The sequence below is a fragment of the Cherax quadricarinatus genome, chromosome 25 (genome assembly GCF_038502225.1).
Source record: "Cherax quadricarinatus isolate ZL_2023a chromosome 25, ASM3850222v1, whole genome shotgun sequence".
Classification (NCBI taxonomy): domain Eukaryota; kingdom Metazoa; phylum Arthropoda; class Malacostraca; order Decapoda; family Parastacidae; genus Cherax; species Cherax quadricarinatus.
In genome coordinates, this window is record NC_091316.1 from 2096189 (window position 1) to 2108848 (window position 12660).

General features: G+C 41.4%; 1 protein-coding gene across 2 annotated transcripts in view; it reads right to left on the bottom strand.

Moving 5' to 3' along the window:
• RhoGDI (rho GDP-dissociation inhibitor) overlaps window positions 1-4458 on the bottom strand; it is a 30205-nt gene extending 25747 nt beyond the window's left edge. The window contains exons 1-2 of one of the 2 annotated variants that reach the window (XM_053778640.2): window positions 4310-4458; window positions 1584-1776 (exon numbers count right to left, since the gene is read on the bottom strand). In XM_053778640.2, the coding sequence (XP_053634615.2) occupies window positions 1584-1764 (181 nt within the window). In that variant the 5' untranslated portion in view covers window positions 1765-1776; window positions 4310-4458. The remainder of the gene's footprint in view (window positions 1-1583; window positions 1777-4309) is intronic. The other variant, XM_053778641.2, reaches the window with a different exon arrangement.
• Window positions 4459-12660: the final 8202 nt, after the last annotated feature.

Consider the following 12660-nt stretch of genomic DNA (forward strand, 5'->3'; position numbering starts at 1 on the left):
TACTGCAGTGCTCCATTCTGTTACTCTGTGGGGAAATTGATCCAGGAGCTTTTTAGCAAGAGGCCATTTCACACAAACTACAACTACCTGATCAACTGGAAGGGAGCACAACTCTATCAAAGACACAAATGCAGGATCCTGGCATCATCACTTGTTTATCAAATTGAATGACTTCTACAACATAGCCGAGCCTCTCGAAAAGTCTTGTGGAATGGTATCCCACAGAGCAACAGAACTGAGTACTGTATTAGGCCTACTGGCCCATATTAGACAGGATCTTTTCAAATCCAACCCTGTTCAATCAAATTTGTGTAACAATTTTTAAAGCTTTGCAAGGTTAATGCTTTAACACACTTAACATGACTATGCCTGACTAGGCTCCCTATGTATAAATGATCATCCAGGTTCCTCTGACTTGAAAAAGCCCACAGTGCAGGCAAACTGTTGTCAACAAAAAAAGTCTTATTACACAGTATTTGTGTTTTCATCGTGACAGTATTTCATACCATACATTTCACATGCAGCCATGACTGGAGGTGGTACCCTAGATTACAATAACCCCTGCCACCTACCCCATTATACATCTTAAATGAAACAATGAGCCTCATATAAAATCATCTTGCTTTCCCCTCACTTTTTTTCCTTCAATCTTAGAGAAGTGTGGGAATGAGTCATGTTACAATGAACCATAACAGGAGTCCCAGGATAAGACAACCAGTCTCACCTCCATATTTCTTTAAATTTAGTGTTCAAGGTTACCATGTGCTCTGTACTTAGGCATGTAATCTTAGCTGTTTAGTCTATATACAGGTTATGTTGAGGTCACAAGACAAGCATTTATTTAGGACATCATAACTTAGGTAAAAAAAAATCATAACTACTCAAATATTTACCATATACATATCTGGAATTAGTACAAGGATTTTCCACTGACTAAAGTTTTATATTTCTAGGTAAAAAAATTTAATGTTTGACTTAGTCTACAGGTTACTGTATGACATCCAAGGTATATATAATGACAATTATTTAGCTAAAAGTGAAGATTATGTATTATCTAAATTACTATTACATTCGTGGGGGAGCAACAAACCCGTAGAGATCATATTCATCTGGGGGAAAGGGAGACATTCAGATATAATTTAAGGGAGGGAAGCACCGACTGTAGTATCTCCAGAAAACTGCAATAACTGAATATTTATGTTTTTCTTCCTGTCAAATTCCAAGTAAATTATATGAGCCTATTTTATTTTATCCATAGACTTGAGGAATACCTCACTACGAGGTATCCCTTGAGATCAACATACACTGGCCTCTTCTCTCAGAGGACCTACCTCCACCACATGCTAGCCTCCTTTCAGCTTGGGACAAACACCTCTCATCTCCCAGAGTAGTTTATCTCTGCTGACCCAAAATATGCCTCCATTCCACAACCCAGTGATTGGAGAATATACATAACAAAATGCTAAGGTCTATGGCTCTAATAGGAAACCACCGAGATCCTGCATTTGTTTGTTTGTTGTACAGCACCTAATAAGTGGATACCCAACATCTACATTCTATCTGAAGCCCCCTATTTAACATACCAATAACTGTGGCCCCAGCAGCAGAACTCCCAAGTAGTGTTTCTTTGTACTTGCGGAGTGACTCGTCTTCAGTGTCCTTGTTCAACATCTCCTCCAACGTCTTCTCTGGTGGGGGTTTGTAGTTTGTTGGTTCATCCTCTTCAGGTACTGGCTCAATTTCCACATTTTCATCCTCAGCCATTGTCTGTTAGGGCTGTAATTTTAATTTCAGAATTATCAAAAACTAACATTATAGGTACAGTATTTATTAGTGAATATTAAATAGAGAACAGTACTACACCGATAAAGTACTTGCATACAGTAGGATTATATAAAATAACTAGGAGAGTGTATAAATCTGGGATGGAAGGGAGGAGGAGTAAGGGTCATCCCAGAAAAGGTTGGAAGGGAGAAAAGGAGGTTTTGAGTTCTAGGGGCTTGGACATCCAACAAGTTTGGGCAAGCATGTGTTAGATAAGAGTTTACCTGGAGAGAGTTCCGGGGGTTAACGCCCCCGCGGCCCGGTCTGTGACCAGTGGAGGAAAGTGGTTTTTGACTTGCCATGGTGTTGGAGTGTGAATACTGTAACATTATGAAGGGATTCAGGGAAAACCAGTTAGCTAAACTTGGGTTCTGAAGGTGGGAGGTACAGTACCTACACTCTAAAGGAAAGGTAGGGTGCAGCAGTTCAAAGGGCTATCTGAATATTGATGTTAACACACATTTGGAAAGACAGTGATGGACTGAATGATTGAATGAATGAATGAATGAATGAATGAATGAATGACAGTTTTTTTTTTTTGTCACCCTACCTCTGTAGGAGATGGGAAGTTAAAAAAAAATTTAACAGTTCTTATCTCCCAATGAGTGGAAGAAATTCTGTGCATATGGAGAAAACTCAACCTCACCTAACACAGATTTAAAGGTAATTCTAGTTTAGGTTGGGTTAGACTCATTTTTTGTTACAAAAACGTCCACAGGTCCAAAGTATATATTCATTGCATAAACCACATAATATTGGAAAATTTACATAACTCGAGCCTCGGAATTCTATGAACCATGCATAAAATGTACATATGTATACACTGTACTACAGCAAATTATGTATAATTTACAGATCCTGCAAGACAGGGGACCCCCAATGGAAATATGTCACTTTGACATTTTTGGGTTATCCCAGGTTCTCTACACATATGCTGCTATGTATGATAATCTATAACTGTATTTGTGTATACTGACTTAGGGTCCTTCTCTGGGTATATGTGTGAGGAACCATCCCCTTCAAGTAAATACAAATGTGTCCAGGAAAAATACCAAAATTTCTCCTTGAGGCTGTTTGAATATTCTATTTCTACGTCATCTTTAATACATAAATATATAATACTTTACTGTGCAAAGTTAAGATAACCTGGAGTTTACCTGGAGAGAGTTCCGGGGGTCAACGCCCCCGCGGCCCGGTCTGAGACCAGGCCTCCTGGTGGATCAGAGCCTGATCAACCAGGCTGTTGCTGCTGGCTGCACGCAAACCAACATACGAGCCACAGCCCGGCTGATCCGGAACTGACTTTAGGTGCTTGTCCAGTGCCAGCTTGAAGACTGCCAGGGGTCTGTTGGTAATCCCCCTTATGTGTGCTGGGAGGCAGTTGAACAGTCTCGGGCCCCTGACACTTATTGTATGGTCTCTTAACGTGCTAGTGACACCCCTGCTTTTCATTGGGGGGATGGTGCATCGTCTGCCAAGTCTTTTGCTTTCGTAGTGGGTGATTTTCGTGTGCAAGTTCGGTACTAGTCCCTCTAGGATTTTCCAGGTGTATATAATCATGTATCTCTCCCTCCTGCGTTCCAGGGAATACAGGTTTAGGAACCTCAAGCGCTCCCAATAATTGAGGTGTTTTATCTCCGTTATGCGGGCCGTGAAAGTTCTCTGTACATTTTCTAGGTCGGCAATTTCACCTGCCTTGAAAGATTTCGTTCGGATTTTTAACCCCGGGGGGTTAGCCACCCAGGATAACCCAAGAAAGTCAGTGCGTCATCGAGGACTGTCTAACTTATTTCCATTGGGGTCCTTAATCTCGTCCCCCAGGATGCGACCCACACCAGTCGACTAACACCCAGGTACCTATTTGCTGCTAGGTGAACAGGACAACAGGTGTAAGGAAACGTGTCGAAATGTTTCCACCCCGCCGGGAATCGAACCCGGGCCCTCCGTGTGTGAAGCGGGAGCTTTAGCCACCAGGCCACCGAGCCTGGTGGCTAACCAAATTCAAAGGACACATTGATGGTAAAAGATTTTAATTAGTATAAAACATACTCCAACAACAAATAAAATGTAAATAAACTATAAATAGATATAAAATATAAGTATATTAATAAACCAATATATAAATCATTCAATAAAAATAAAATTTTATTGAGACAACGAGGGTTTATAACCAACATCCGTTCAAACCCTGATTATATATCTCCTCTCAGCTCCTCAAATCCCCCAAGATCATGAAATTAAGCAAACGACACATCCTCAATTAAGAGTAGAACAATGACAGATGTAAAGATAAGCCGGAGTGAGCATATAACCAGTAATAATGCATCAATGCGTTATCAGCTGCAACGATTTTCCACCTTAATGGGTGGGGCTTCCAGCACATACTCCCACCTTAACACTCACTTTTACACAAGTTAAAGCAACTTCTTGGTGCTGCTGGTGATACAGACGTCACCAAGGGATTAGGGGTTAGGCATGTACGTACCTAGATGTTAGTTAGAGGGGTGATAATAGGTGTAAATGAGGAGAGAATGACGGCAGTGTACACAAGGTGGTGAGACTGGTGACTCTGGCGGCCGTTCAGGGAACCACTACACTGTTTACCAGCACCTACCACACTAAATTATTTTTTATTGAACTTTTGAGACTTACAGCATCGTTATATTCATGGGGCAAGAGCTAAACCCATAGGGAAAGTAATAACTTATTTTTTTTTTTTGCTTGAGGAAGGGCGGGGGAAGGTAGCTCCAGTTCACTGGATCGAGTTATTCACTAGTATACCTACCTGTTTTACCTCTTAAGGCTTAAATAGAAAGATATTACAAGAACTCCATTGGAAATAAAGTCACACTGGCTTTTTTGGAGGGGCTTATCCTGGTACGTAATTTACACTAGGTATGATAATTGTACTTATTTGTACTGGCAGGGGCTAGAGTTACTATAATGAGGGGAATATCTCCGGATGGCCTATCTCATTACAGGGTTAGTAAAATTGATGAAAAAATATGCGCTTACATGCAATAGGTGTAAATTTATAAGGAACAGTTAGGGAAGGCATGTGTATAACGTGTGTAGACTACATGAACACACTTCAAAAGTTTGTGACATGTAAAATACACAAAACACTCAACTAACAATTTACTCAAGTTCTGTGATGCTGAACTAAAGGCAACAACACAATATTTCTAGAATTGAGACACTTATGCAACATATGGGAATCTTTATCGAAGAAATGTTTCGCCACACAGTGGCTTCATCAGTCTTATACAAAGCAGGGAGTTATAAGGAGAGGAGGAGTTTGAGGTAATCAGTCCCTCAGCCTGGAGTCGATGTGTTCAGTCCATCAATCTTGTAGAAAGTACAGCACAGGGCCGTAGACGTGGCTTATATACTGTAGTCAGGTGAGGCGACTGATGGAGCCACTGTGTGGCGAAACATTTCTTCAATAAAGATTCCCATATGTTGCATAAGTGTCTCAATTCTTCAACTTGTCGGTTTTCAGAACCATTCATCACAATATTTCTAGCTTATTGTCTGTCAAATTATTGATAGTATACAGTACCGACAAGTTAATGAATAAGACACATGTGCAACACCTGGGTATCTTTATTGCCGATAAAGATACCCAGGTGTTGCACATGTGTCTTATTCATCTGCTTGGCTATGCATTACGTGACAACACATTTATGTTGATGCTGCAGCTCTTGCAACGACACCTGTGTAGGAATAACTATTCTCTGTGATAATGTCTCAATTTTTGCTCGAACTTTATAAAATGTCTCATAGATAACGGAAGCTACACAGTGTAGGGTATTTAGTTCTTGCTGGCAATACAAAGTTGAAAAAAAACACAGGTTAGAGACTCGGCAGACGATGCAACATCCCCCCAATGAAAAGCAGGGGTGTCACTAGCACGTTAAGAGACAATACAATAAGTGTCAGGGGTCCGAGACTGTTCAACTGCCTCCCAGCATACATAAGGGGGATTACCAATAGACCCCTGGCTGTCTTCAAGCATGTGGAAAATACTGTATATATTTTCCAGAAATTCAGTATTTATATGTAAATAGATGGCCATACTGTATTTAATAATATTTATGTCATAGAAAACGGAAAGCCTGCGTCTGGGCAGAGGAGACTCGCCATCTTGGATTTGAATTGGATACAACGTTAGTGTAATGGGAAGGAATTTTCGTGCTCTAGAGGTTAAAATTGGGCTGACACCTCTCAAATAGGAGGCGAAATTGGTGGATGTGCATTCCAGCATAACTTGAGATATCAGACGACTGGACAAGACAGCTCCAGGAACATCAGGTAAGCTCTCTAGATTTGTGTATAATTCTGGCCAGCATTATTTTCATAGATTTAGTTAGAGTGAGGTTTTCTGAGTATGATACACATTAATCTCCAGTCAAATTGGTGAGTGATATTAAGATATATTTTCCTTCTGTTATGTAATTGTGTATATATATAGCCATTTATTATTTTTAATATACAGTCCACAAATTTATATATTTACCAGTATTCCTGGTGTATGTATATTTCATTTAATTAATAGGTCCAGAACAACTTGTGGTTATGACAGTGGTAGGTATCGAAGGGGGACATTTTTTGCGACCTAGGTGTCCCAAATTCCTACTTGTTTATGTAACATTGATAAATAATAATTATCTTTGTTATCATTTACTGTTATGTACATAATTAGTTACATTCAGATAAATGTAATTTTCCACAAAGCAGGCACTGGACAAGCACCTAAAGTCGGTGCCTGACCAGCCGGGCTGTGGCTCGTACGTTGGATTGCGTGCAGTCAGCAGTAACAGCCTGGTTGATCAGGCTGGTCACAGACCGGGCCGCAGGGGCATTGACCCCCGGAACTCTCTCCAGGTAAACTCCAGAGACGGTTTTATGGAAGCATCGTTTGTGTGAAGAGTTGTATCATGTCACACAAGGTACAGAGGGCGAGCAAATCTTCTGAATGACCTGAAAAAGCACTACACAGAGGGAAACATGGAATGATAAAATTGCGTTCAGAGTATTAACCGTGAGGGTTAGTAACTCACTGTAGCCCTATAAAGCAATTGTCATCAGACGGGCTTATGTCTACTGTCACTTAATTTCTCTCAGTATAAAACCCACACCAAACGGCTAACACCTAGGTACCTACTCACTGCTAGGTGAACCAGGGCAGCATGTATAACATGCCCAACGTTTCCACTTGTCCGGGGATTGAATCTCAGTCCCCGTGTACAAGCTTAATCTACCAATTGAGCTACGAGCATCCTTATGTACACCTTGTGATTCTTTTGGATGTGTAATTTACCATTATGGCCCCTTGTTCCTTTGTTCTTACTGCTTTTCTGGTAACGAGGTTATCCTTCTCTATCATATCTACATGTATGCCTTTGTGTATTTTGTATACATTATGTATTTTGTATGTTGTGATCATGTCTACTCTTAGTTTGTGTTGTAGCCTACACGGTGAAGTAATATGCGACGTACAGTCAGCTCGCTTATAAAGCTTCTATACAGTGATTTATTCATAAATGCAACAGAAAAAAGTGTATTGAAAACTGTATAGAACTGGCACCATCTGTGACCTACTGACTCTTCCCCACAGCTCCGGGAGCTTGCATGGTAAACCTATCCCCGCCTCCGTAAAAACCATATAGTCTATTTAAGCCGTAATAAACTACTGTAAATGTACAGCCTTGTTGAGGTTACTGGGCCACTGACAACATACGTTGTATCGAGCCCTAAATTTACAATTGTTTATTGCGACTTAAATCGAGTTCAAACCTGGAGTTTACCTGGAGAGAGTTCCGGGGGTCAACGCCCCCGCGGCCCGTTCTGTGACCAGGCCTCCTGGTGGATCAGAGCCTGATCAACCAGGCTGTTACTGTTGGCTGTGCGCAAACCAACGTACGAGCCACAGCCCGGCTGATCAGGAACCGACTTTAGGTGCTTGTCCAGTGCCAGCTTGAAGACTGCCAGGGGTCTGTTGGTAATCCCCCTTATGTATGCTGGGAGGCAGTTGAACAGTCTCGGGCCCCTGACACTTATTGTATGGTCTCTTAACGTGCTAGTGACACCCCTGCTTTTCATTGGGGGGATGTTGCATCGTCTGCCAAGTCTTTTGCTTTCGTAGTGAGTGATTTTCGTGTGCAAGTTCGGTACTAGTCCCTCTAGGATTTTCCAGGTGTATATAATCATGTATCTCTCCCGCCTGCGTTCCAGGGAATACAGGTTCAGGAACCTTAAGCGCTCCCAGTAATTGAGGTGTTTTATCTCCGTTATGCGCGCCGTGAAGGTTCTCTGTACATTTTCTAGGTCAGCAATTTCACCTGCCTTGAAAGGTGCTGTTAGTGTGCAGCAATATTCCAGCCTAGATAGAACAAGTGACCTGAAGAGTGTCATCATGGGCTTGGCATCCCTCGTTTTGAAGGTTCTCATTATCCATCCTGTCATTTTTCTAGCAGATGCGATCGATACAATGTTATGGTCCTTGAAGGTGAGGTCCTCCGACATGATCACTCCCAGGTCTTTGACGTTGGTGTTTCGCTCTATTTTGTGGCCAGAATTTGTTTTGTACTCTGATGAAGATTTAATTTCTTCGTGTTTACCATATCTGAGTAATTGAAATTTCTCATCGTTGAACTTCATATTGTTTTCTGCAGCCCACTGAAAGATTTGGTTGATGTCCGCCTGGAGCCTTGCAGTGTCTGCAATGGAAGACACTGTCATGCAGATTCGGGTGTCATCTGCAAAGGAAGACACGGTGCTGTGGCTGACATCCTTGTCTATGTCAGATATGAGGATGAGGAACAAGATGGGAGCGAGTACTGTGCCTTGTGGAACAGAGCTTTTCACCGTGCCTGCCTCGGACTTGACTCTGTTGACTACTACTCTCTGTGTTCTGTTAGTGAGGAAATTATAGATCCATCGACCGACTTTTCCTGTTATTCCTTTAGCACGCATTTTGTGCGCTATTACGCCATGGTCACACTTGTCGAAGGCTTTTGCAAAGTCTGTATATATTACATCTGCATTCTTTTTGTCTTCTAGTGCATCTAGGACCTTGTCGTAGTGATCCAATAGTTGAGACAGACAGGAGCGACCTGTTCTAAACCCATGTTGCCCTGGGTTGTGTAACTGATGGGTTTCTAGATGGGTGGTGATTTTGCTTCTTAGGACTCTTTCAAAGATTTTTATGATATGGGATGTTAGTGCTATCGGTCTGTAGTTCTTTGCTGTTGCTTTACTGCCCCCTTTGTGGAGTGGGGCTATGTCTGTTGTTTTTAGTAACTGTGGGACGACCCCCGTGTCCATGCTCCCTCTCCATAGGATGGTAAAGGCTCGTGATAGGGGCTTCTTGCAGTTCTTGATGAACACGGAGTTCCATGAGTCTGGCCCTGGGGCAGAGTGCATGGGCATGTCATTTATCGCCTGTTCGAAGTCATTTGGCGTCAGGATAACATCAGATAGGCTTGTGTTAACCAAATTCTGTGGCTCTCTCATAAAAAATTCATTTTGATCTTCGACTCTCAGTCTGGTTAGTGGCTTGCTAAAAACTGAGTCATATTGGGACTTGAGTAGCTCACTCATTTCCTTGCTGTCATCTGTGTAGAACCCATCTTGTTTAAGTAAGGGCCCAATACTGGACGTTGTTCTCGACTTTGATTTGGCATAGGAGAAGAAATACTTTGGGTTTCTTTCGATTTCATTTATGGCTTTTAGTTCTTCCCGCGATTCCTGACTCCTATAAGATTCCTTTAGCTTAAGTTCGATGTTTGCTATTTCTCTGACCAGTGTCTCCCTACGCATTTCAGATAGATTGACCTCTTTTAGCCGCTCTGTTATTCTTTTCCGTCGCCTGTAAAGAGAGCGCCTGTCTCTTTCTATTTTACATCTACTCCTCCTTTTTCTTAGAGGAATAAGTCTTGTGCATACATCGAGTGCCACCAAGTTAATCTGTTCTAGGCATAAGTTGGGGTCTGTGTTGCTTAGTATATCTTCCCAGCTTATATCGGTTAGGACTTGGTTTACTTGGTCCCACTTTATGTTTTTGTTATTGAAGTTGAATTTGGTGAATGCTCCCTCGTGACTAATCTCATTTTGTCGGTCTGGGGCTCCACGCATACATGTCTGAACCTCAATTATGTTGTGATCTGAGTATATCGTTTTTGATATGGTGACATTTCTTATCAGATCATCATTGTTAGTGAAGATGAGGTCTAGTGTATTCTCCATTCTAGTAGGCTCTATTATTTGCTGGTTTAAATTGAATTTTGTGCAGAGATTTAAAAGCTCGTGTGAGTGTGAGTTTGGACCCAGCCATCAGGCAAATGTCATAATTTTGAAGGTGATGTACTGCACATTCCTTAGATCCCTAGTTGACTACACTACACCTTCTTACTCTGGTCTCTAACATATTGCCGGATTTAAAAATGTTGAATAATACCATTAGGATCATCCTAAGAAGTCTATATACCATCAAAATACTTAACATATGGAGAGAACTCGATATTCCACAGCATCAGAGGCCGCCTCATTGCAAGGAATGTCTTCATTAGCAAGGCAATGCATATTTACACTAAATTTTCATTTTTATTGCTTTGCCTCTTATTTATTACTCTGACTTATTCCCTGTTTTTCTTTATGGGTTAATATTCATCATTCTCTCTTGTTTCCCTCCCCCCCCCTCTCTCTCTCTCTCCCATCACTGTTGCAGCTGTATTGACCTAACGACTTAAAGGGGATTCTCCAAGGAGTTGTACATCCTTGTACAGGAACACTCAAGACCTTGTGCTTGTTGTTGTGGATGGTAGTGTTATTATTATTGTTATTATTATTATTATTATTATTATTATTATTATTATTATTATTATTATTATTATAAGAGGTAAAGATGGTCATGGTTGTGAGGCTGAAGTAGATCTATAATTACTTGGGTCAATCAATACCCTGGCGCCTACCATGACTCACTTCCCTCACACACACACATAGTTATAATGGTGCTGGTGTGGATGGTGGTTATGATGGTGCTGGTGTGGATGGTTATGATGGTGCTGGTGTGCATGGTGGTTATGATTTTCCTGGTGCATGGCGGTTATGGTGGTGCTGGTGTGGATGGTTATGATGGTGCTAGTGTGCATAGTGGTTATGATGGTGCTGGTGTGGATGGTGGTTATGATAGTACTGGTTTGTATGGCGGGTATAATGGTGATGGTACAGTTGTGGTGATAGTTTTTGTGTGGGGGTTATTATAGCGGTAGTTATGATGGTTGTTATTATACATTCCAGCTGCTCAAACATTGTCACAAACAATACTACTGACCACTGCCTCACCTTCATAGTCACCAATTTATCAAAATTACCCCATGAAACTTAAAATCTTGAGGCTCCATGATGAGGCATCAGTGAGCCACTCAGTCAACAACATTGACTGGCAGAGAGAATTGCACAGTTGCCAAGATATTAACTCTAAGTGTTCATATATTCCTTCACATAACAGACACTACCCATCAAAAGACAAAACGGTAACAACAAAGAGATTAAATAAACGTGGCTAACCGATGGCGTCCTCAGGTCCATTAACAAAGCCATAACTATGAGAATCACTACTCGGGGGTACATCAGGACTCTCAGGGATGTCAGGAAGTATTTCTTCACTCTCAGGGTGGTTAAGAAGCGGAATGACTTAGATGAAGAAGTGGTGGTGGTGGACTCCATACACAGTTTTAAGGATGTACGATAGGGCTGAGTCACCAGGCTAGAAGAGTGACTCTGGCAAGCCGCAAATTGAGAGGCGGGGGCCAGGAGCTAAGACTCGACCCCTGTAACCATATATAGATGAGTACACACGCACACACACACATGCCAGACCCACCTATACTTTATAAATAGGAACAGCCGTCTTCACCACAGCTGCTGCATCATACTGCACTTCAGTATACACTGCATTGTTGATGATGGTGATACAGATGATGATGTCATACTAAGGGTAAGGAACGGGCTTCCTATTTACTCCTGAGAATTTTAATTAGTAATATACCACTTAAGCGGCCACTTATAGATTTCCGCCACTTAAACAAATTCTTATCGTGAGTAATCAGTCAATCACTTACTCAGGGGAGGAACAACACCTCGCCCCCCCATTTCACAAGACACTTAGATTACCACTTTCTACAACAGAGTGAGAGCCTCTTCACCTCTTGGTAGATAACTCAGTAATATACATTAAGAAGTTAAGAAGAAATACAATAAAAAAAGAATAAAATGAAAGGAATACACTTACTTTATTAATACCAGAATGGGTGGTTGTATAATTCCTCGATCAATTAATATTTAACAACTCAGAAAATAACATTATGTTACAGGGAAAAATATATTTATGCATTCTGTGAGGGATATAAATAATGGAGGATTTTCCGGGGGTCAACGACCCCGCGGCCCAGTCCATGACCAGGCCTCGCGGGGGATCAGGGCCTGATCAACCAGGCTGTTACTGTCGGGCCGCACGAAAAAGCAACGTACGAACCGCAGTAAGCTAACCGCTTAGGAGGTTCAACTAAACTAGCTAAAGTACTGGACGAATGATACCACTTATAGCTTTAATCTACAGAGTGTTCCAGGTTCCACTGTCAGCCTGACACCTGAGACCTCTTGTCTCTGGTCTCAGACCTTGTTAACTTCTCTTCTTCCTCCTTCCAACCATAACATCTGATTTTAAATTCAAATTCAAGTTTATTGCTACATAATACATTTATACAGACATGGATCACACTTGAATGCACGTTGATTTTTTGCTTATATTATTTAAAGATCTTAATTCAT